The sequence below is a fragment of the Chaetodon trifascialis genome, chromosome 5 (genome assembly GCF_039877785.1).
Source record: "Chaetodon trifascialis isolate fChaTrf1 chromosome 5, fChaTrf1.hap1, whole genome shotgun sequence".
Lineage (NCBI taxonomy): Eukaryota > Metazoa > Chordata > Actinopteri > Chaetodontiformes > Chaetodontidae > Chaetodon > Chaetodon trifascialis.
In genome coordinates this window covers 13,490,147-13,513,619 of record NC_092060.1, presented here as the reverse complement: position 1 = coordinate 13,513,619, position 23,473 = coordinate 13,490,147, and the positions used below count along the sequence as shown (strand labels likewise).

At 42.3% G+C, this 23,473-nt stretch overlaps 1 protein-coding gene across 1 annotated transcript; it reads right to left on the bottom strand.

Moving 5' to 3' along the window:
• Nucleotides 1-16,889: 16,889 nt before the first annotated feature.
• Nucleotides 16,890-20,235, bottom strand: dusp1 (dual specificity phosphatase 1). The gene is made up of 4 exons (XM_070963278.1): nucleotides 19,572-20,235; nucleotides 19,186-19,331; nucleotides 18,850-19,069; nucleotides 16,890-18,155 (listed from the first exon to the last, which is right to left on the bottom strand). Exons 1-4 carry the CDS (start codon nucleotides 19,978-19,980, stop codon nucleotides 17,800-17,802), a joined length of 1,131 nt encoding a protein of 376 aa, XP_070819379.1. The 5' UTR covers nucleotides 19,981-20,235; the 3' UTR covers nucleotides 16,890-17,799.
• Nucleotides 20,236-23,473: the final 3,238 nt, after the last annotated feature.

Here is a 23,473-nt window from a genome sequence, read left to right as displayed (position 1 = left end):
CGTAAAAAACCCCAGAAGGAATTGAAGAGGGAGTGTTGTGTCCATGTGGCACACCTCCATAGTAATGGTAATAATGGTAATAATAATGGACAGAGATAATGACTGTGATATGAGGAATTTCCTGATTCATTTTCCATTGGAGGAGTCTAAATCATGACATTATGTAACATGTCAGCCCCACGCTACAGTACTGTAAGACAATGGAAACAGTCAGGCGGTGGCACTGAAGAGAATGTCTTTTTTAGTCTTTGTTGCTATTAGTGAGCATTTTAAAGTATACTAAACTATGAAGAATCAGTGGTGCCCTTTGTTATGAGGTCCTACATTTTGAGTTTGCGGTAGTGAAACATGAAACAGTAGCAAGCCTCCACTAAAATGTTGTTTTAGGCCTCTCTGTCAGTGGGAGACATGCTAAAAATGGCCTTTCAATGCATTTAACCAGATGCACGGACAGTGTTCTTCCTCCATCTGTTCTATTGTCTCAGTGTTCTCTGGGATGAGGAGCGGATGCACCACCGAAGGAGATGCAGGAAATACTCTTGGCCTAGAACAACACAGCCAACTTCTTCTAGCCTTTTGCATAGTGGCTTCAGATACAAGTGCAGCTTAAGACTATGGCAAAATTAAGGTATTTCCTGGTACATAAGCCATGAGTTTTCTATTGTTATATGAAGGCGGTGCAACCAGTCTTCATATTTGTGATGCAAAAGAACAAACATTGTTAATTAAGTCTTCATTTGTTCTTTTTCTTTAATCTTTTCTACAGTACCTAAAAAGTACCATGCTTGATGTAGTGGAACATTCATGAGTTATACAGTTGTCAAAGGGCTAATAAGGAACAGGAAGTTGTTATGAGTGTCGATGTCAAGGTCTTTGTCATCTTTAACATAAGTCCACACAAACAGTGGCAGGTTCGCTCAAGAGAGGCTGTCAGACACACTCCAGAAATAGACACTGTGCTCGAGCATTAAAATTTACAAGGTAAAGCTATATATTTTTAATCATTCTTCAGAAACAGATAAAAATAAGTGAGTCTTGTAAAGATGAGAGGTATATAATGCTAAATAAACAGATGTGTGGGTAAATATGGCAGAAGTCTTATATTGGTGTGTGTATAACAGCATAAACTGTGTGTTTTTGTGGGATAATATTATAAGAAGGGATGGATGTCGTTGACCCACAGCATTTCACCACTGCACCACAGTTGTAAAAAGCCTTGTGCCATATTCACATTAATCCTGTCAGGCATATAAGGGAAAAGCAGTGAATTCTTGAGGAATATATTAAACAACAAACCTATAGTTAAGAAGATCTCAATTAAACCTGCTAACATCATTAGAATTTATGACACAGTTCAAAAGGAAATCGCTTCCCAAGCAATTTAAGGCTTGTCAGAATTTGCCTCCAGGCTCCCAAATTCTAACCTCTAAATTGCTTCGCTCTCAAATATTTGGGAGGAAAGAATCCAAGATCTCATTAGTGAGACGCAAGTGGTTTTGGGGAACTGCTGAGCAGCTGAGATTGGGGCTTTTCAGCTACAACCATCTTAACATTTTAATCAATTTCTTTATGTTGCTCTCCTTTCATGTGTTGATCATATAATACAATTTTTTTTGGAGCTACGACAGCGGTTGCTAAAGGTTAATGTTCCCGAGAAGTGGAAATTGGTTTTTAGGGCTTACTGTACTGTGGACTATATTATACTGTAAAGGAGGGAAGTGTTTAAAAAAAAAAAAATATGCACACTGTCAGACATAGAGAAGCAATTAAGAAGCAGTAAACACTCAACCAACATACACTATTACTTTTTGTAAAGTATTTCCTCTATAAACCTCAAATTACATCATGGAGTAACTATCACAAACAATAAAAAGAGACAAAATATAAACAAGATGTAAAGCCTCATTTGGTTCTTTTCCTAAATCAAATATTAACAAATTTGAATATTTCCTATGTTTGCACACAGCCGGGGCCCATGGTGATGTAAACCTTGACTGCAAGGGGCACAGAGAGTCAGTGAAGGCCCTGGGGTTATGACACAAAATACTTTTGCTATTATTACCCTGTGCACTCACTCAGTAAGCTAAAAAAGACGTCTAAGCCCACCTTCAACAACAAGCTCCAACAGACTGTCGGGTCCAGAATAGATTCCAATGTTTCCACGAAATGAAAGAAGTTCAAGAACAACAGCCAGCAGCTGTCATATTATGTACTGACCATTAGCGTGTGCTCGTTTTGTCTTATAGGCCCAAAGGAAAGGGCATATAGGGATAGCAGAGAGCTCCAGGTACTGTATTACATAATAGCAACTTTCCTTCCAAACCTCTTTCCATTCATCTGCAATTGGGAGCCAGAGACAGTGGGACAGACCTGAGAAGCATGGAGCTGTTCTAGCTTTCCTGTCCAGCTCCAAATGTCCCACAGACAGCAGAAAAAAAACCTGACTTGATGAACAGTCCAGATCTGTACATGTCATAGAAGTTACTTCGTTTCTCTTGTCAGTGCAGAATTTATTGGCATCTCAACGTTTATTCCTATCAAAATAATGTAGCTCCATTTGGTTTCCCCTTATGACTGATGATACTTACTATGTTCATAATGTCATCACAGTGTCAGTTCTCTAACCATGGATCACCTCCAAAATCAGATCCCCAGATCAAAAACAAATGAGCAAACAAACTAAAACAGAGGCAGGAACATAAAGCAGGTTTTGTTCTCCACTGGACTGTGCATTGCTATGAAGGATAACTGACACTCTGGGGGACAAAAGTCAAGTCTCTCCCTCCAGACCTCTGGGTGCATGAGTCACTCATGTCAACTGTCATAAAGGACATTCAAGCCACCAGCAGCAGGGCACCACTTGGTCCAGTAATGACGTGCTGTTCTTTCAGTGTCAAGGGCGATTTCAAGGCCTATAGCTCTCTTTGCTTCGGCTTCAGTGGCCGAGTTGCCTGACTTCATGTAGTATGCCAACAACCATGTCCTTTGACTCGAACAGGGAAACCATGCTGGGCTTTAATTAGCTGATGTGACGTTACTCACATGTTTTTGTTGTCAACCAAACATCTATCACACTGGGAAGGGGACACAACCCTACAACCTGTCTTTGGCAAAAGAACCATTTCAGTGTTTCTTTTTAATAATTTTTTCAGATTTACCTGTTAGCTTTATAGCTCTACAGTCACGCCAGCACTGTGTCCAAAGGGCTGGCGTTGTTTCCTTTCCAGTCTTCATGTCCTTCGCTGCCGTCCTTTTGCCTTTATGTATCTTTCTTCCACAACTATTTCAGAACAAAGTAGCAACACAAGTCAAAGAATTATTCGTTGTTTCTGTGCTAAGGGTCTTGAACTGAGGCATGCTCCCTGCCTCGCTGCTGACTCAGGTGGGCGTAGGTAATTAGAGAGCAGGTCCTGTTAGTCTATGGTCTCCAGGGAAACAGCGGCCATCCACCCCGGTTCCCATGGAGCAGCTTGAAGCCGAGGTGTGCACTGACTCCTCTGCTAGCTACCACTCTGTTCTGGACGGATGCCCTTCACTGAGCACAGGCTTCCTTCTTTGCTGCTACTTGAGGAACCACTTCAGGATCACTGATCACCATCACAGATTCTGACAGTATGAGAGCCACAGCAGAGGATGAACCTGTCATCATTCATTTTCAAATGAGAAAGATTATTTCTTTTTTCTTTTCAAAGATTCATGTTCAAATAGAGGACATTATCAGAAAATGAGGACACAAAGGGAAAAATTAGATGTGTTCCCATCCTGTCATCATGAATCAGAAAAATAAATGATGTACATGGAGAAACAGCTCTTCTTCATGATTGACTTTCAGGCAGCAAAAGACCAGGCTTCCTCTGTTTTCCTATGATTCAAACCAGCTTGTTTTGGCTGACGCAGTTCACTGAACTAAACATAACTGTATATTCTGTTGAATGTAATTTAAAGAGCAGAACATTTTTGAGAATTTAAAAAAAAATTGCAAAAATTGTTCCTCTAATACCAAGATGAGATAGATGGTTGATGAGCTTTAGCACACGGTGCTGGTCTGCTTCTTTCAAAGTAAAGTCGTGTGTTTGAATAAAAAGAAGCAGAGAAATAGATGAAATTTTTAGATATCCAACACAACAATGAACCAAAACTTGCAACTAAGTGGCTTCCATTGCGTTGTTGTGGATGTCATGTGTGCAATGTCTTTGTGCTTCTTCCAGAGAGGTTTCAAGACATAAATACTATAATAACTGTGTGTCGGATATGGATTCTACACTAAAAAGTTTGGTAAACTTGTTAAAATAGCTTAAAATTCACATCTACTTCTTCATTCTGTCCACAAAAATATAGCTTTCATACAGGACCACAGTTGGCCTCAAAACTAGTTCTGATGTCATAAAACCATGCTTGTAAGCACACAGAAGCTTTCCTCCTTCAGCCGATGATTGTGAAAACAGCCATCATGTGTCAAACTCTGCACATTCATCATTCTTCACACTGAAGGTCATCTAGGTGAAATGACAATGAGCAATACACTTTGATCTAAGCCCTTAAATGAGGGGTTTGCCAGGAACTGCCATCAAATGTGACTGATAATTCCTGTGCCGTCAGGATCTTGCAAACTTGGAATGTGCCTCCGCTATCTGGAGGCTCACTCCATAGACGGCTGCATACCAGACATCAAAGACAACTGTCATGGAAGGGCATGAGCCAGTGGGAACTTAACGTAAGGTGATCTCATGTCCAGGACACTTTGAGATGCTACAATGTACAGTATGCAGCTAATATGTTCAAACAGGTAAACAACTGGGCCCAGCAACAGGTAGAGATTACAGCTCCGAAATCCGTCATCAGTGACATGAAAGACAAAGCTGTGGGCGCCATAAACACCCTGTTACATAACCGTGGCGTTTGACTTGAAGGCGGGGGAAACATCAGGGTCAGTTTCATAGACACTCGGTTCACCTTTAACACTTCTACGCGGCTGAGTGCTTCCGCCCATCTGTGCCCCTTTTCCCGTTGTCCACGTCCCTCCGCTGCCATCAAGCCAGCCACCATCTGAGCCCTCTGAACATGAGTCTGTAAGCACTGATTTATCTTACTCATTATTTTTTTGCCTCTCCTTAGAGCTAATCACACCTCCTTCCCATTCCCTGGCCCTCTTCCTCTCTCTCGCTCCCTCGCTCTCTTGTCATGGCGTTGGCCTATGACACGTGTGGGAAACTTCTGCGGGGCCCCCACATCAGACAGGACACTGATATACTGAGAGTGCTGGGTGACGGGGCTATTTCGGGAACTTGTAAATATGAGAACTTCCTTTCCTAAAGTGTATCTATATACCAGAGGATTATTATCTACAAGAAGTCAAGGGAAAAATGCAGCCCATCCACTATCACTGGCACAGCTTCTCCTTCTCTTTCTCTTTCTGTTTGAATCAAGGGAATACGATCATACTGGGCTCAAGATTAATGGCCGCCACCTTGTTTTTTACAAACTCTTACAGAAACGCACATTTGCAGGTTAAAGAAACAGTGAATGCGGTTCTCCCTTACAAGCTGCCTTTGTCAGCAATTGTTTTTCTGTCTCTAAGACAGAATTTTCAGGTGCTTCCACACATTCGGCCGAGTTTTATAAGGAGCATCCGGCTCAGAGTTTCAGGGACGCCCAAACCGTGTCCCATGTTTGGAAGAGGGGAGACGAACGAGGAGCAGCACAGGGAGGAAGCGTTACTGAGCTGGAACTTCAGAGGAAGATGTTGAGATTATGATAAGGGAGATCCGGGGTCCGCTGGCAGCCTTTAAGCTGCAAACAGATCAGGTTGGATCAGATGAGTCACTCTGAGCGGCAATTCTCCACAGTTAATGGAAGATGGAGAGAGATTTTCTTGCACTGCATTGTAAGTCATACCGAATATAGGGCTAGTTTTAGGTCAACTAAACAGACCAGTGACAATAATAAGGGCTGTAACTGGGAACAATTTTTAGAATTGATTAGTCATAATGAGTCATTTATGAAGCAAAAATGGTAAATATTTAGTGCTTCCAGCTTCTCAGAAGTGAGGATTTGCTGCTTCTTTGCGTGGAAAAGTATGACTTCTTCCACGTCATTAAAATTTAGCACATATCGTATCTTGGAGATGTTTGTTAATTGAAAAAAACAAACAAACAAGATTGGACGATATTTGTGGCGTGATTACGAGTGACTAAAAGTTATCCCACAGTTCTTTGCCACAGACTTAACATTGGCTGTCAATGAACCTCCCTCTCTCTCTGTGTGTGTGTCTCTCTCTCAGAAACAGTCTTGAATAATTAAGATGGTGTTGAAAGTTTAACTGCCTCCTCTTATGCCACCCAAGAGCTTCATCACATGTGAGAGAAACTGCCAAGGTCATACTCACACACACACACACACACACACACACACACACACACACACACACACAGAGAGAGAGAGAGAGAGAGAGAGAGAGAGAGAGAGAGAGAGAGAGAGAGAGAGAGAGAGAGAGAGAGAGAGAGAGAGAGAGAGAGAGAAAACATCCTTTTCTAACTTTCCACACATACAGATGTGTATTAACAATACTTTATGCAGCATGCAACTTAAGCATAGATTTGATCTGGAAATAACAACAGATGAAGCAGTTAAGATGATGGATCCTTGTGTACCAGATCAAGTCTGAGCTGAAATCTGTGTTTTCTCCTTGACTTTACACTCTCATCCTCCTTTCAAAACTCTCATTCTGCCTAACGGTGTCGGGTCTTCTGCTGAGATCACGTTTGAAGGACCCCCTCTCAAAGACAGACCCTGTTGTAGCTTAAAATACAGGATCAGACCTTATTACACAACCACACCTGTTGCTTGAGGCAACAAGACACAAGCAACCACTTCCACCGAACCACAGAGTAAACATGTCTTAGTAACACTGTTGCTTCACAGAGTGTGAGTTTACACTTGGACAGTGGATGTTTAAATAGAAACAATGTTTATTGTTTTATGCAGTGATCTAATACAGGGGGAACACGCTGATGAGAGATGTAGCTTAGTTTGGCTACAACAATCCAATGAACTCATCCTGGTACTTGCCAAAGTCAGACCATCAGTTCCTGAGCTCTCTAACGGCCCTCCCCGACTTTGTGATGTCAATGTAATATAGGGACGCCACCTAGTGGTGCATATTGGTGTATACAAAAAAGAATGGCTTTCATTCAGCGTTTGAATATTTATAGAGAGTGAAAGAAAATCTAACACTACTGCTATATGTGATGCTGAAGTGCCCTTGAGCAACACCCTGAATCTTTAATAGATCCAGGGTCTGACAAGGGATTTTCCCCTGAGGAGCTGTGCTGTATCGCTGTATCAAGTGTGTTGCTTTTGTTTGGTGAACAAAATAAACTGCTGTTATCATGTAGTAATAACATGCCAACATTTGAGGAAAAGAAGTGCCCATACAATCTGAACACGATAAAACAGCTTTTTTGTCGCACACTCCACCACCAATAGTTAAAGCAATAGTGTTTTTAAGTGGAGCAAAACAGAAGAAACAGATAAGCCACAGGTTTGAAAACACACTGAAATTGTTTGTTTTATTTTCTTCTAGATGACATTGGTTCTTTTCCAGTGACTTCCTTTTCTATTCTCACAACCATTCTGTCTTTTTCCCATCACCCCGCAGGGGTCTGGGAAAGCTGTGACATCACCAGAGGTCTCTGTGAACCTCCCTCAGTCACATGGGGCTCAACACAGCAATGAATGAGCGACAGGCATTTCCTGTCGGTCTAAAACAACAAATAACAGAGTTTAATTAATATCAGATGTTGGAAGACAACTCACCGGCTCAGCATCGGCTATTTGAGCTGTTTGAGCAATGAAACCGCTCTCCCCTACTGTACCAATTGTATAATGTGATAATAGCAGCCATGTGATATATTGGCAATGATATATCATATATCATATACATCATATACCATCTGTTTGACAATGGTCTTGTCAAACAGATGGAGGAAGCTCACCGCTAGACACATAATAAAGATACAGGCTGAACAGCATCACATGCTATCCCTTTAGCCTATTAGCTTCCTCATAAATATTAAAATATAGCCTACAGTTGGTCTGAAAATGTAAAGACATTATAATAATAATGTTATTTATTATATTATAGTGCAGATAAATTAACCACTGACTCATAATAATGTTATTTGTATGTCACTTCATGCCGCACAGGAGGTTTTGTTGCAATTTTTTAAGAAACATTCCCCCTTAGTGAGGGTACACCAACCGCTAGCTACATACTCCCTTGAATTAGCTTAACTGTTATTTTTAGATAATATTTAACAGCTTGAAGAAACACAACAGACAGCAAAGTCACAAAGAAAACAAGAGGTGTCAAACAGATGAAGAGTCTGTCTTACCCTCTGGGCTGCTGTGAATTTTCTTCTCTTTGTTGGAAAGAGGCAAACTGCACAAGCCAGAAGGAATGCAATGGTTTGACTGGTTGTTCCCCATGCTGTTTCCCATCAAAACCAGTCTAAAAATGAATCAACTGGGCCGCTTAACAACCGGACTAAAACAGGGTTTACTCTCGTGGTCTGGTCTCTTCTAGTTGGAGGTCTCTCAGTAGTGTGTGGCAGGTTTTCAGATATTGTGTCGTTTTAGCGACAACAAGAAATCCCGCCTGAAATTTGAAGAGGTGTAAACATGAGCACGTGGCCATTGTTATCTGTTTATTCTGTCCAATAAAATCCAGACTGAGAGGGGAAGGGCGTTGGCACGTGTGTGTGTGTGTGTGTGTGTGTGTGTGTGTGTGTGTGTGTGTGTGTGCGTGCGTGCGTGCGTGCGTGCGTGCGTGTGCTTGTATGCGCGCGATTAATCTACGCCGCGGACCGTTAAATATACACATGATGTCGGAGGGGCAGACTGGGGACTTCTGTCACAGCCCACATCGCACTTTCTAAATAAGGTGAAGAGGGCGTGCACGCTAACATTCCTGTCCTTGAGAGGTGAGCGCGAGCTGGGAGCGCTGTTTTACTTTTATTTACTCATAACACATTCAGCTCAGACAACACAAAAGTAAAAGAAAGCTAAAATTAAAAAAAAGATTAAATGGCTTCAAATTCATTCATTAATTCATACTTATTCTTATGTTTCTTCTGTCAGCCTTTTGACGGATGACATGCTCACGTGTCACAGTAGGGACAGCACAGGTGTAAATGATAAAGTTACTGATGGCTGAATTCCATTTACCTGCTTCATTTTCAGAGTACTGGGAAGTATTCGGATGCTTTGCAACAAATGGCAAAAATCAAAACGTAACAAGTTATTTGTTACGAGTAATGTTAATGTAATTTCAGTGCATCATTATCAGCAACATGTGCTTGAAGTATCTAAGGTGAGAGTGCTCATTGTGAAGATCAGTCATATATCATTGATTTGTTATAAGCAACATTTTAATGCTGTAACGTGGAGTCAATTTCAACAACAATTTCAATAGCGTTAGATGGCTCATCAATAATAATAATAATGATAATAATGCATCGTCATATGACCTGAATGATCATGTTTTGTATGTATATAGAAATAACTGGTAACTTAAGCTCTCAAATCCCTCTGAAATGTAGTGGAGTGGAAATACAAAGCAGCAGAAAACGGATCTATTCAAGTAGGTCGAAGTACAACGCTTGGGTAAATATACTTGGTCACATTCCACGACTTTTTCATGCTGACTGTCACATTGTCATGGCTCACTGAGCCGTCCTTAAAGTGATTAGTAGCAGTGGTTCTTTAGGCTGCTATGACAAATCAAATCATCTGCTGTGAAAACTTGGATTTTGTTGGATTGTGCTTCAGTCTCTTGTACTTTCCTTTTGCATAGGCTGCTGCAAACTGATGAAGAAAAGTTTTATGTCAAAATGAAAGAGCATGAGTTCAGACAATTTGACCGGAGAAGGAAAAGCATGTGAAACTAATATTATTAACGCTGCTCCACTGTCCCATGAGAGTCATCTGTGAGTGTGAATCCACAATATAGAGCCCTCAAGCTGATATGCCAACATGGAATGCAGCCCTTATTAATTATTAATTAAATCTGCTCTGACGTGTCAAAATGTTACATCTTAATCTACATATAAATGTTAAATGTTAACATTTGAAGCTGAGTTATTGTCATTTTCTCTTATTCTAAACTTAATATATCAGTTTTTCAGTTGAAAGAAATAAGTTGATGATTAACTTGGTTTCCGTAAGTTAATGAAAATAGATTACTCATTTCACTTGTGAATGCTGCTTGCAGCCTCTGTATCAGCACTGTTACTCATTAACAGTACTGGTCAAAAATCGACTGTTTGAATCAGAATCACTGGAGTTTGACAAATAGCAGCCCAGCCAGTCTGTCGGCTTATCTGGCTCAGCTCAGCAGTTTTCATCCATTGGATCCTGGTGTTTGTTGGACTTTACTTTAAATTTGAAAAGCTGATGTGACAACACACTATGAGCAGAGGGAGCACGAGGTCAGGTTAATCTAACATCCTCTGGTCCCACTCGTGTCTGTGTTTGACTGCAGCCTGTTGATTTTTCTACACCCACGCTTATTGTTTCACAACCTCCCCCATGTCAACAGAGACTTTGATAATTGGACTATCTTGACTTCCTGATCACAAGGGATGAGAAAATCAATATGAAGAGTTGGTCGTGTAATCAAACTGCGCTGCTGTGTTGCTGCCTGAAACAGTTTTGTCTGCATGCTGTACAGGAAACAGTTTTGTTTCCATGCTATATGCAGTTTATGTGTTCTATTCATTCCCATAGCAGGCTGTGTTTGTCTATAGGTAACACACAATATCTTCCATAAGATGGCGCTGACGCCCAATGAACTTAGAAGAAGACAGCGATCCTCTCCAGGCGTCAATCTGAGCGTGTGATGCCTTTACTGAACGTGTGCGCCACACGCATTTGATCCATTCATCCGCTGACACAGGCTGCTGTCACAGAAGTACTCAGAACAATATTACACATTTAATCATACATATTTTTGAGAGACCTTTGTGTGTGTGTGTGTGTGTGTGTGTGTGTGTGTGTGTGTGTGTGTGTGTGTGTGTGTGTGTGTGTGTGTGTGTGTGTGTGTGTGTAGGAAACCTTAACCAGCTGTTTAAAAGAGCATAAAACAAGCAAATAAATGTGTTAACAGGCCATTTGGCCTGCACACTTTGTTCAAGTTCAAACTATGATAATCCCATGATGAAAACCATTCATGCATTATTATAGCATATATCAACAGAAAAACAATGTTCTGTATTTTCACACAAGAACATGTTGTGTCAGATGTTTGAAGTAAAAGTACAGCATGAAGAGTACAAAGAGTACAAACCATGCAACTTACAAGGATGATTCAAATCTTAAAAATAGAAATACAAATGAAAGGCATAAATGTACAGAAATGTCAGAGACAGATGTGTGAAGTGACAGGAAACTATGCAGCACTGACATAACATACGTCACACACACACGTCTGTAAACTGGGACAGCTGTCACATGTGGCTGAACCTGGAGCTTGGTCATCGGTGCTACAAGAGGCTGCTCCACCCTCTATGGCAAACGTGGACACATTCATCTTATCAACAAACACCCTTCGTCTTATTCACTGGATCATGTGAGAGTACTACTACTTATTCAACACTGCACTTCTTCATCACTTGACTCGAAGGCTTAAAAAACCAAATTAAGAATGAAATAAATCCAATCAATAAAAAGCCTGTGGCAGCTTTTTTTCATTGGAAGAACAGCTCCAGTAAAGAACCGGCAGTAACACCATGTGAGTGGTGATAATTTCTCAGTCATGTGAGATCTGCTGCAGCTTGTAAGAAAGTCTTTGTACCCATGTGGATGGAAAAGGGTCAGGGTTTGGATTCAGGATGTCTCATGCTTTCCTTTGCCCGGGGCCCTGAGATCTCTGAAGCAGGACTTGTGCTTCTAGAATTGCTGCATTTTTTGAGCTGTGACCAGGAAAAGATTACTGACCCTTATTTCAGTTTGTTTGTTGTCATCAACGTCAACAATCTCTGCCTGCACCGGAAATGTGTAGCTTCCTCCTTTAGCCAGAGCAGGGTGGCTTTTTTGGTTATGCGATAGCGGTCGATGATGCATTCAAGTTGCAGTTCTCTGATAAAACACAAACAAAGAAGCCTGACTAGATGAGTGCAATTACTTTCATTTTAGAAAACGTTGACGTAGAACCAACTATCACTATTTTATCTGCACACCTGCCCTGGCCTTTCGTGAGTTATGTCTGCTGTGTATGTTCTTTGGGTGTGACATCATCTACCCAGAGCGCAGTCGGTGCAGAAGACAGGATGCCAGGCATTCCTCGAATACTCCACACAGGATCTCGCTTCTGCTTGTGAACACAACCCCGTACCTCCAGTGAGTGGAAAAGTACAGGCTCTGTTGAGACTCAGCGTGGTGAAAGAGGCTCTGATGGGGGATTGATAGTCGTCTTACTTCTGGCTATCACTAAAATATCTGATCCCTTTTTAAGATTAGGAGTAATTAAGTCTTCTGCACGCTACCTCTGCATATGAGGTTGTTTTTTTTTTTCTTTTTTCTTTTAATTAATGTCCCTGCTTTTATACCAAAGCACAGCAGAACTCTTATCTGGACAGGTGGAACTATCACAAACACAATGGGAGTTTAATGTTACACAACCTCTGCAAAGATGCCCTGAATGATACAACAACGCAACGCCTTTAGAGCCGACACAGTTTCTCTTCCACCATCGCCTGACATTCCAGACTGGGTTGTCAAATGAAGCAGAGCACTGCTGGCGAGGAAAAGCCACTTCTTTCTGGCCATACGTAATGTCCTGACATTCTTCGAGCTATACAAATCTTTGGTTATCAAGCCACAGATCAGGCCTTATCAGGCCTCTGTCACGCAACTGCAGCTCGTCTGGCTTCTTTTGCAGAGTTTCTGGCAGAGCTTCGCGCTGGAATGTCTTGAATACAAAAGGTTTGATCGCCGAGGTGACGCTGGGTTAATTCGTCCATTAAAAGTTTTTGACGAAGGTTTTGGTTTTAGCACATTGGCTTCTTGTACAGAAAAGTTCCATGTTGACTGTGTTTACGACAATGCCCACATGAGATCTGGCATCTGGCACAACAGACTGCGTGTGTGTCTGCTCTCTGTGTCCATGTAAAAGTTGGAATGAGCCAGTACAATGCTTCAACCACAAGACGTTACAGAGGCCGCCCAGTCACAGTCATAATCCTCTTACAGATTTACTGCAGGTGAGTATTCTGCCGTGACATCAATGTGGGGACTAAATCCTCTCACTCAGGACGTCGTGTGTGTTTGTGAGAATGGATGTGTGCGTGAGGGAGGCTTAATCCACTTTCAAGGTACTATGAAGTGTGAGAGGTGTAATTACACAGCATCCTCTAGTGATCAGTGCGCCAGTCACATTCACGCTTAAGGCCCTCTCACACAGGAAGTCAGCTTAAATTTAATTGGTGAGTTTGTGGTTTTTGCTCTTCAGTCTCGGGTGCTGATACATTTCACGTCATGTGAATTCCCTCATGAATTGATGAGCGGAGACGATTTTGACGTGATGCTCTGTTTTATTTGTGTAAAAAGTACTTGACATGAAAAGTCAGCTGGTGCAATCCTGAACTACGTAACTGATTACACAGCTCTACATAGCAGGGAAAAACAACTTCCCTACTTTCGATTAAAAAAAGCAACTTCCCTACACATTTGACAGATGAAAGTGTAATTGCGCGTTGAATAGAGAAGCTATAAACAGGGCAGAAAGTAGAGTCCATAAAAACTCCCTGCAATCAGCAAAACAGTACCGACTTATCAGGTTTTTATGGCTAACATGTTAGCCAATGCTTAACTAATGATACTAACACATTCAGCAGGAAGAAAACAACACGGGCATCCCGACGGAGACATAATTTTTGTGTAACTCTTGATTACTTCAATTCTCTCATCGATCACTGCTGCTGCTGTGAACTTCTGCTGCAGGCCTTTACCACAGCAGACATTGACTAAGAGGATCAAGCGCAGGCGTTACTAATAACATTACAATTGTCAGCCAGCATGCACAACACCAGCACACTGAAAGTGAAACATTTAACAGGCCATGATTCATTTGAGTATTCACATCTGTGCTTTTCCTACTGTGACACCTTGAATAAAAAAAGGCCGATCAGGTTAGAGAGTCAGTGAGAGTCAAAAACATTGGTGTTGCCAGTTTGTATCACAAAGTGAAGTAAACAAAAAAAGAAATCCTGTCTTTGCAACTGAAGGTACAACTTTCTGTGATACAGCACACACACGGATACAGTGCTGTGACACTGCTATGACACTTGACATGAAATACGCCATAAAGATAAATCAGTTCCTGCTGTCGGCATCTAAAGAGTAATCATCTTAACACTTCTACGGAGGCGCAGGACTGGACCTTGAACGGTCCACAGAAGATGAGGAGAGATGAGGCCGTCATAATGTTTTATAATGATGATCTCATATTCTTTTACTGTGAGATTGTTAGCAGGCGTGTAAAACCTTGCAAATCACAGAGTCATTCGATCCCATACGTGTGTCAAAAGTTGTAGAGGATTTTTTTGTGGCAGAATTCAATTAAAAGACGCTCTTCTCGCTGTTTAAAGAAGTGGGAATGTGTCACACGTCTGATGTGAAATAGTCATGAAACTTCCATCAACTCCCACACATTTGATCCAAGGTGGATGATGTCGAAAGAGGGAGGTGGGATTGTCTGTCTTCCTGTCATGGCAGCAGGGTCTGACACGTTATATAACCATTGTTTCCTCAGGATTGTGTTAATTAAAATGACTTTGAAGTTGAGTCAGAGCTCAGTTGCTAAATGGAGCAGCCAATTGGCACCACTGTGAAACTGGCCAATGACATTATGATCAGTTCTGTCTACTTGATACTGACTAAAATGTGAGAATATCAGAAGAAAGACAGACGTTAATATATTGGAAGCAAACTTAATCAAGTTTGCATTTTATTTGTTTTTTTACACGAACGAGTCAAAAAACAGTCTTGCTTCCGGATCCATCCTCACAGCCCACCGCTCCTGCTATGCCGTGGAGGAAGGACTTGCCGGGATGGGTCAAAAGCGGAGAATTTCACCAATGCATGGTGTGTGTGTAGCATGTTGTGTTGTGTGACAATAAAGGGATGTCTTTCTTTCTTCCTTTGGTAGCACCTTGACATTGTCTCACACCACATTCAGACTGTCTCACACACACATTAAAATCCCAGTACTTCACTGTCCCTGACCTGGCAATTGACCGGGTGTTTTTTTTCCTCCAAAGCACCCTCATCAGATCATAAAAGATGCCTAACAACTTTCACACACCCACAGACACCACAAACGCACACTCCTGCCAGCCTCCCTCCTGACAACAGGGAATCTAAAGACACAAAGGCGGGTGGGCTGGTTGGGGGGGTGGGGGTGTCGCACATATGTCACCCAAACCACAGCTTGTCTGAGGAACTGGTGAGGTAATGAATGAGCCTTTTATCACAGAGGCATCGTCACTGGTGATGTTTTCTTTCAGAGACAAACATTTGCTTTATGTCAGATAAGGAGTGGGTGTCCTTTCAAAGCATACATTTTGTCAGGATCCATGTGTTTACAGCGAACATGCTGTCATTTTTTTTTTCTCCCCCTAGACCTTACCTCCATTCAACGCAGAGTAGTTGTTTAGTGAAGGCCTTGGGGTAACATCATCGTTACCTCTGGAGGAAGTTTTTCCACCTTTTTCTCACACCCCACCAAGGGTCATTGCCAATGTTTTGGCTAATTTGCAAGCCAAACATATTCCTTTCCCTTTCATGGCCATCCCTGTCTCCACCTCCTCATTGGTGTGTGAGGCAGGGGACACAAGGCCGGTGCTTGACTGAGCCCTGAATGCTCTTTAGTTGTCACACTTTTCCCAAACGCCTTGCAGCTGCTCCTATTGTGGCCGCAGAGGGAGGGCTCCTTGGCTAATTCTTTGAGCCTCCTGCTGTTGCCCTGGTCTTAGATGGGTTCATAGAGAGGGAGTGTGGCCTGAACAATGGCCCACGCCATGACATCATGCTTCTGATATGGGCAAAATCCTCCTGCAGATATAGGATAAGATTCCGTTGCATGGAACAAAACAGGGAAGAGATGTTTCTGACATGCCAGGAGGTCGACCTTACTTCAGCTCTGTTGAGGTGCATTGCGAATGTTTTCCTTCTTGTGCTCTTTTTAGTCTTCATAAGTATCAAAACAGACTTTCCTCTGTGAAATACTTTAAGATATACAAAGTTCAATCTGCAGCTATTTTAAGCAATATTCGCTAGTTTGTTTTTTTTTTTTTTCATCATTAATATTAAATGACATTTGTAGTTTGGATTCTTGGGTTGTTTGTCGGACAAAACAAGCAGTCTGAATGTCAACTTAACCTTTGGGAAATTGTGATGGTCATTTTTGTAAAATAACTTGAACCAAATGATTTGTCAATGATGACGGTAAAGGTTTGTTGCATCCCTAAAGTATTTGTGTTGCTGGCCATATACATTAGCACAGGTTTTAACTAAAAGGATAGGATGGATAGGATTTAATTTTGGGGGTCTATAGCCTTGTCTTTGCTTGGTATTTTGCACTAAAATTATTATAAGGTGTCACTTTACATGGAAGGATAAATTTGTTTATGTATGTCACGTTACTGCAAGTTATTGTAGATAACTAAATTTTAACATCAAAAGCGTGTTGCGATTTATTACAAAACTAAATCAGGGTCTAAAATTAGGATTTGCTTGAAGTCAAGGCACATGATTGGCCACTAGCAAATAAATGTGTCTTATGTCAGATATATGCTTTTGAAAACAAAGAAAAGAAAGTCAGTCCAAAAGTTAATTACAAAAGTCAAATGACATTTATTAAACGGTATAAAAACAACATTTAAACAAACAAATGCAAAAATAGATATGATAAAGAAATATATTACTTTAGTTCAATAAATATGTCAGAATGCAGCCGCTGAGGACTACGCGCCCCCGATTTAGTAGTTCTGGGGTTCAGTCCGTCTCAGCGCTGCAGTACACAGTACACAAACATGAGGTATTTAATGGTCCGTTTCCCCAATGTGTCAGGATCGTCAATGTTTCATGATGTCTTGAAAGGCAGGTATTTGCATTTGAATCGGCAACCTGTTCAACTCTCAAAGTGAACATGAAGATTTCTGCCACATCTACACTGAAAAGAAGGAGATACATTCATTGTTCGTCAAATGAAGCAGTTACTTCTATGCCATACTGAGCAATAAGGTTTATACTGCTTCAGAGTACAGAAAGCAAAATAGACATCTGAGAGGATACGTCAACATTCCTGAGACAACTGTTAGCCCTCTCTCTTTTGTTTGCTTAATAATGATTGTGATTATCAAAAGCAGTTACCATCCTGGAAAAAAAAGAAGAAAAAAAAACCAGTCCTTTGAATAAAGATTATTCAAATACTTCTTACTTCCTCTACGGGAATAACCACCTTCTTCAGCCATTTCCCAGGTCATCTCGGATTAAAACTGCAGATGACTTTCACATTTAGGTGGTTAAAGATGAATACTGCCTGATGGTAGTTATCAAATGTCCCTTTGAAATGATGAGGCCAACTTACAGAAACTTGGCCAGCCAACAGCTAGTTCCCATTCTGTCAAGTGATACCAGTATCACCATAAAATGGACTAGAAATGGGGTTTTGTGCAGTGCTCTTTGCAGAGTCACGTATGAGCTGAAGTCCTAACAACGTCTGTGCACCCCACACCTCCCTCAGCAGCTGGGAGAGGTGGTGATGGGACTGTGGAGGAATGAGAGCTGACCAGCTGAGGCGTGTACAGGGATGGAGACTGGGAAATTGAAGACTGTGCTGCTATTGCCGATGGCTGGACTGCCCGCCTCTGAGGAGCAGGTAGACGAGGCCAGGACCTGGGACTCAAACTGAAGGAGCTGTCCCATGAAGCTGAAATTGGGGGAGATGATGCTGCGACGCTGCTTGACAAACTCAAAGGCCTCATCCAGCTTCACGCGGTTGGTCCTCATGAGGTAGGCAAGGCAAATGGTGGCAGAGCGGGAGATGCCTGCTTGGCAGTGTACAAACACACGGCCTCCTTTATTCCTAACAGAGTCTGGAACAGAAAGAGATGAGAAAGCCCCGTTAGTGCACTGTGGAACATCTTTCAGGTGATTAAATGCACTTGCAAAGAATAGAGGCTAAAACTCTGCCCATCACAGGAAGGTAAAAACAGACATGTCTTTGCAACACTTTTAGCTTCTTTTTAAATTCAACGGTGCTCATTAAGACACAGGAACTCAGTTAATAGGGGTGCAGGGTGTGAGCTTGTGGGGGTTATTCCCAAAGGAGGCAGGCTGAATAGACAAAGAAGGGGAACAGACTCCTGCTGGGGGTATTGATCTGGGAGGAAGGCCGACAGTGAGCCAGGAGAAATTGCCTTTTGTTCAGACAGAACAAAGAGTGGTGTGGAGGGAGCTATTCAAACCCAGCCAGCCTACCCACTACAAAACTAGTTTGGGGCCGCTGCCTTCATTAAGAGGGAGCATCCCCTTTTCTACGCCTGAGAGGTGGTGATGATGCAACCACCATTGTGGGGGATTGGGGAGCCTGTGCCGAGCCAGCTGGTTGGTTTTGGAGGGAACTTTTTAAATTTTAAATCCTGGAGTCAAAGAGTGAAGTGAAGGAAGAGGGGGGTTGGGTGTTTGAGATGCTCGCCACCAACGGGCTCAGGAGGTAACAGCTGTGACAGCCGCTCACATTTGGCAGCTGAAGGAGTGTGAGGGGAGTATAATGGTGAATGTACTCACCGATAAACTCGATTGCCTCGTTGAACCAGGAGCTGATATCAGCTTTGTGGTTGTCCTCCACCGGGATGCTCTTGTAGAGGAAGGAGTCCTCGAAGTGGTTGGGGCAGTTGGCAGAGACATTGATAAGAGCAGTGATCCCCAGCATGTCCAGCATGTCTTTTCTTGAAGCGTGGTAAGCACTGCCAAGGTACAGGAAAGGCAAGATCTCCACAGGACCGCCCTGAAGAGAAGATAATACACAAAACAACCTCATTTAGTCAACCCCAAAACAGTACACCAGGAAGTAAGAAACAAACAGAGCGTGATCTGATGACATACAAAAACAATGCAACAAACCTGGTCATATAGAGGAGTATTGCACGGACTGCAGCTTGGGTCTGCGCTCTCAGGGTGGCTGGAGCTCAGGGGCAAACTGAGCCCTTGTGGGGGGGAGGGTTTGGTACACATCTCTGGATACTCTGAGGAGAATGTGTCAAAACCGCCTGAAAAAGGAAGGAAAAGACAGCTAGGTCAGATTACAGGACAGCGCAGAAACACATCCACGTTTAAATACGAGTCTCAAGAAGGTGACAACTGCTCAGGGGGCTATTTTGGAACATTGTTTACTCCGACAACAGCTGGTATGGTGACAGCTGTAATCCACATTTGTTGCCCCGTTGTTAGGATACAGTGAAACAATTGTGTGCAGCCCTCTTAAACAGTAAAGCCCACTGGATTCTTACCTTTGAGAATAAAAACACTGACCCCACAGGGGTCGCGACACAGGGCCGTCACGGCAAGCATCAATGTCCCGTCTTTCTTCGCTTGGCTTAAGTCAAAACTGCGGTCGTCCAGTAGCACCACAGACTGGTACTCCCCGGACAGGAGCCGGTTCCTGGTGTCTTCGTTAGGGACGATGTGCTCAAGTCCGAGACCGCCCCTGGCTCTCCTGCGCACTATGGTGCTGAAGCGCACGTTGGTGGAGCCCGATATGTGGGACGAGTTGAAGGACAGGAAGGAGCGGCAGTCCAGCACCAGGCAGCCCGGGACGTCGTCCTCCAACAAGCCACGGACAGACGCGGAGTCGATGGTGGGAACCTCCATTATGACCATAGTAGGACGGCGGGATAGATATATTAAATCCAAATACATAAAGCTTGTACGGAAGGAAAACGGAAGTTTAGCTTGTTGTGGAAAAAAAGCTTTTCTCCCAAAGTTACAAAGTAGGCTAATTTGTAAAGCGGCGAGTCCTTTGTTCCGGGTTAGCGAAAAAAAAAAAAAAAAACAGGCACACAAACGAGAAAAAAAAGTTTTAAAACTATCTACGATGGTCTTCTTGAGTGTATCCGGTGTTTGTGGTGCTTCTTAAAAAGGTCAATATATTCAAGTTTACAGTGAGTAGCTTCTGCCTCTGAGCGGTTTGAAAAGCGCTTATATACGGCTCGTGCTTGTGAATGAGAGGCCACTGACGTCAGGCGACGGCCCCTCTTGGCTTCCTGCCAACGCTGCAGACGTCATCGCCCCCCCGCAACTCCACCCTCCCCCCCCCCCCCGCCGCTGACGGCCAGTGCACGAGCGCATGCGGTACATTTCTGTACAGGCGTACTGCACGTACGCGGGCATGCGGTGAAAAGCAAGCTTTCACTTTAAGATCACTCGACTTTGTCCGCGTATCTGTCAACAAAGCCAACTTCTACAGCTAATCTTATGTTTCCCAGTTTTAAGTGACGGCGTAAAATATCTGGCATGTCAGCAAATGAGGAATTTTCCAAATTTTCCATGATGTTAGTGTTTAATTAGATTTCTGTTTTGCCTCTTCGCCTGAGAGTTGCCAAATAACAAGATAATAAGTAAATACCTGCCACAGGGGCCATAAAAGCTTATTCTTTGTTTTTATTAGTCAGAGGTACATAGTGTTCAATGCCCCGAGAGCAAAGGCTGACCATAAAAGTTAATCACTGTATAGAAATCTGAAGTCCAGTAAATTTCCACATGCTGAGAAACAAAACACCGGTCTACCAGGAAGACAACAGCAGATGGAGATCTCTCGACCTGTCATTTTTGTTTCATGTATGACCTAATTGAAACAGATGGATGAGGTGCCCCCCCCCAAGAAAAAAATTAAAAAAAGAAATTTGATTATATTTGATGATTATGAGCACTCTGGGAAACCCTTTTTATTTGTCAGTGAGGTTTGCTGACTCAGAGTGGCCAATGCTGCTGTCTCATCGTCATAATAAGGAAGCAGGAGGGTCATTATTGACAGATGACAGGTATCTACGCTGACAAGAGTGTGTGGTGAAACTGCAACAAAGACGTGCCGGGGCTGTTTTGTTGTGAAACAAGTGTTTACTAATCAGACCTAGAAACAGGTAGTGTTGGGACATTGCCTTCCATTCAAAATCCTTGTTGAGTTTCAGTTCAGCAGACCCTCCTTAGTCACATTATGAACAAATTATGTTATCCTGTTGGCCTAAACATTTCATTTATTTGCAATAAAGTCTTTGTAACTAAAATATCATGCTGTTGAACACTTCAAAAGATCAGGCTGACATACACAATATAGGCCATGATGTCATTCTCACTTTACTGTAACGTGTAACAAGGGAGAACTGTCAGCTGGCTGAATCCACATACATTCTCTTTTGACCTTCTGTTTTATCTCAAGCAAAGGGAAAATAGTTGTGTTATGTGAGAAAGGAAGAAGGGGAGGGGAGGGGAAGTGTAAAGGACAGAAACTTAACCAATCACAACAGAGTGCAAAAGCTCTAACCTCACACTCCTGTGAGATGAGTCAACTGTGAGGCACATGCCACAAAGCAGGAATTTTACACACTACACAAGGGAGGAGGGTCAAACGGGCTCTGAAAACAGTCTGTACCCAAACATTTTGTCCTCACTGTTGAGGCCTCTACCGTCATATTGGAAGTGATGGCTAATGTGCTGGAGGTTAGCAGAGACACCTTACAAAGGGGTGAACAGTTCACATAAATGAGGCAATTGTGTATTTCCACAAGAAAATGCTCACCCTTTTTCATTTATTCACAGCAACTGTTTCCTGTGATGCTGGTGCTTTCCAAAATATTCTATAAACATATTATATAAAGTTCAACCGGCTAATCCCATCTATAATATTTTCTCTGTTGCTGTTTGGTCATGAATACCAAGTGTGAAACCAAAATGTCCATTTCAGTCACTAAAATGTGTCTGAAAATAAAGCCTGAGTTGTTGCTCTGTTTTGAATTCCCATAATTATGGCCTGCAACCAACTGGAGCTCTCACCCAGAAGGGGAAGTGAAACAGAGGATGACTGAGAGGCATTTCCTGCAGTCCAGCCTCGCTGTGACTTGCTGTCATCCTTGCCTTTTTACTGTCATTGTCACTATGGGCAACGGCGGAACCATCACTGGGAAAACACAGGGCCTATCCTGACTTAAAGCGTCTGGACAGCAGACATGTTACTTAAAGATGTTTCATTTCATGTATATGAAGAAAAAAAACAACACTTATGTTGCCATGGGAAAACCTTAACTGATGGAATCTGTGGATTTTCTTCAAGCATGATATACAGCTCTCTGTTTCTGGGTTGTGATGGTAATTTGATCCAAAATACTTTGACACTATGTGAACACTCAGTATTGCGGGACAAAAAAAAAAAAAAAAATCCTTTTCATTTCTGAATGTTGAACCAGATGAAAATAAACTCACCCACCAATTAACCATTCTGATTTTATATGAAACTTTACAATTAGCACAAGTCATTTCCTGGTTACCTGTTAACAATGTAATGTAACATGCAACAAAGTAATAAAAAAGACAAAAGACAAAGACATACTTTATTGATCACAACAACACAACATGCACATGCCATGCTGAAATAGTTTTGTTTAACCCATCCTGGTAAGTTGTTCCTCTGCGGCAGACCAGGAGCGGTGGGCTGCCAGCTGACAGCGATGCCCGGGGACCCAGTTTCTTCTTGTCACCATTGGTCAGGTGGTGATCTTCTTGCATGTTTTTAGTGGGTTTTTTTTTTCTTTTTTTATAGAGGATATCCCAGGTGAACACGGGGAGAACATGCAAACTCCACACAGAAAGGCCCCGTTCCTCGAGATAAAGGGCAGCAGGCACCGACGCATGGTGGAGGACATGCTGGGCGGGAATTGAAACCTAGACCTTCTCGCTGTGAGGTGACAGTGTTACCACTGTCCACCGTTCCACCAATCTGTGTTAATGAATTTTTTTTGCAGACTTTTCTAACAATAATCTAATCTTTATGTCATCAAAGCAGCTTAGTTGATGCATCTAGGGCCAACAAGAGCATTAGATGTAATGGATGGTTTGATTGCCATGTGCTATTGACTGCTGTTACTACTTCTACTACTGCTACTATTTTTAGAATGCTTTCTTCACATCTGTCCAGGGACACCAGATAGATTATGCACACGGTTATGTAGATAAATAAATAAATAAATAATGTTTCTGATTGAATGGCTACCTTATACTGTGTCACAGACTACCATTGTAGTCTATAATGTATTTGTGCATGTACTGTCCAGGGCAGATGGGAAGTAACCAGCCACATCTGGTACAAAGAGTATTTTCTCTTTTCATGACATTTATGTTTTATATACATGGTCCCTGCCAA

Excerpts from the sequence above, each read along its gene's own strand:
- dusp1 (XM_070963278.1), bottom strand. The coding sequence starts at position 19,980 with ATGTATTTGGATTTAATATATCTATCCCGCCGTCCTACTATGGTCATA. Across the intron at positions 19,332-19,571 it reads CAGTGTTTTTATTCTCAAAG|GCGGTTTTGACACATTCTCC; the intron begins GTAAGAATCCAG and ends TTCCTTTTTCAG. Across the intron at positions 18,156-18,849 it reads CGAGGCAATCGAGTTTATCG|ACTCTGTTAGGAATAAAGGA; the intron begins GTGAGTACATTC and ends TTTCTGTTCCAG.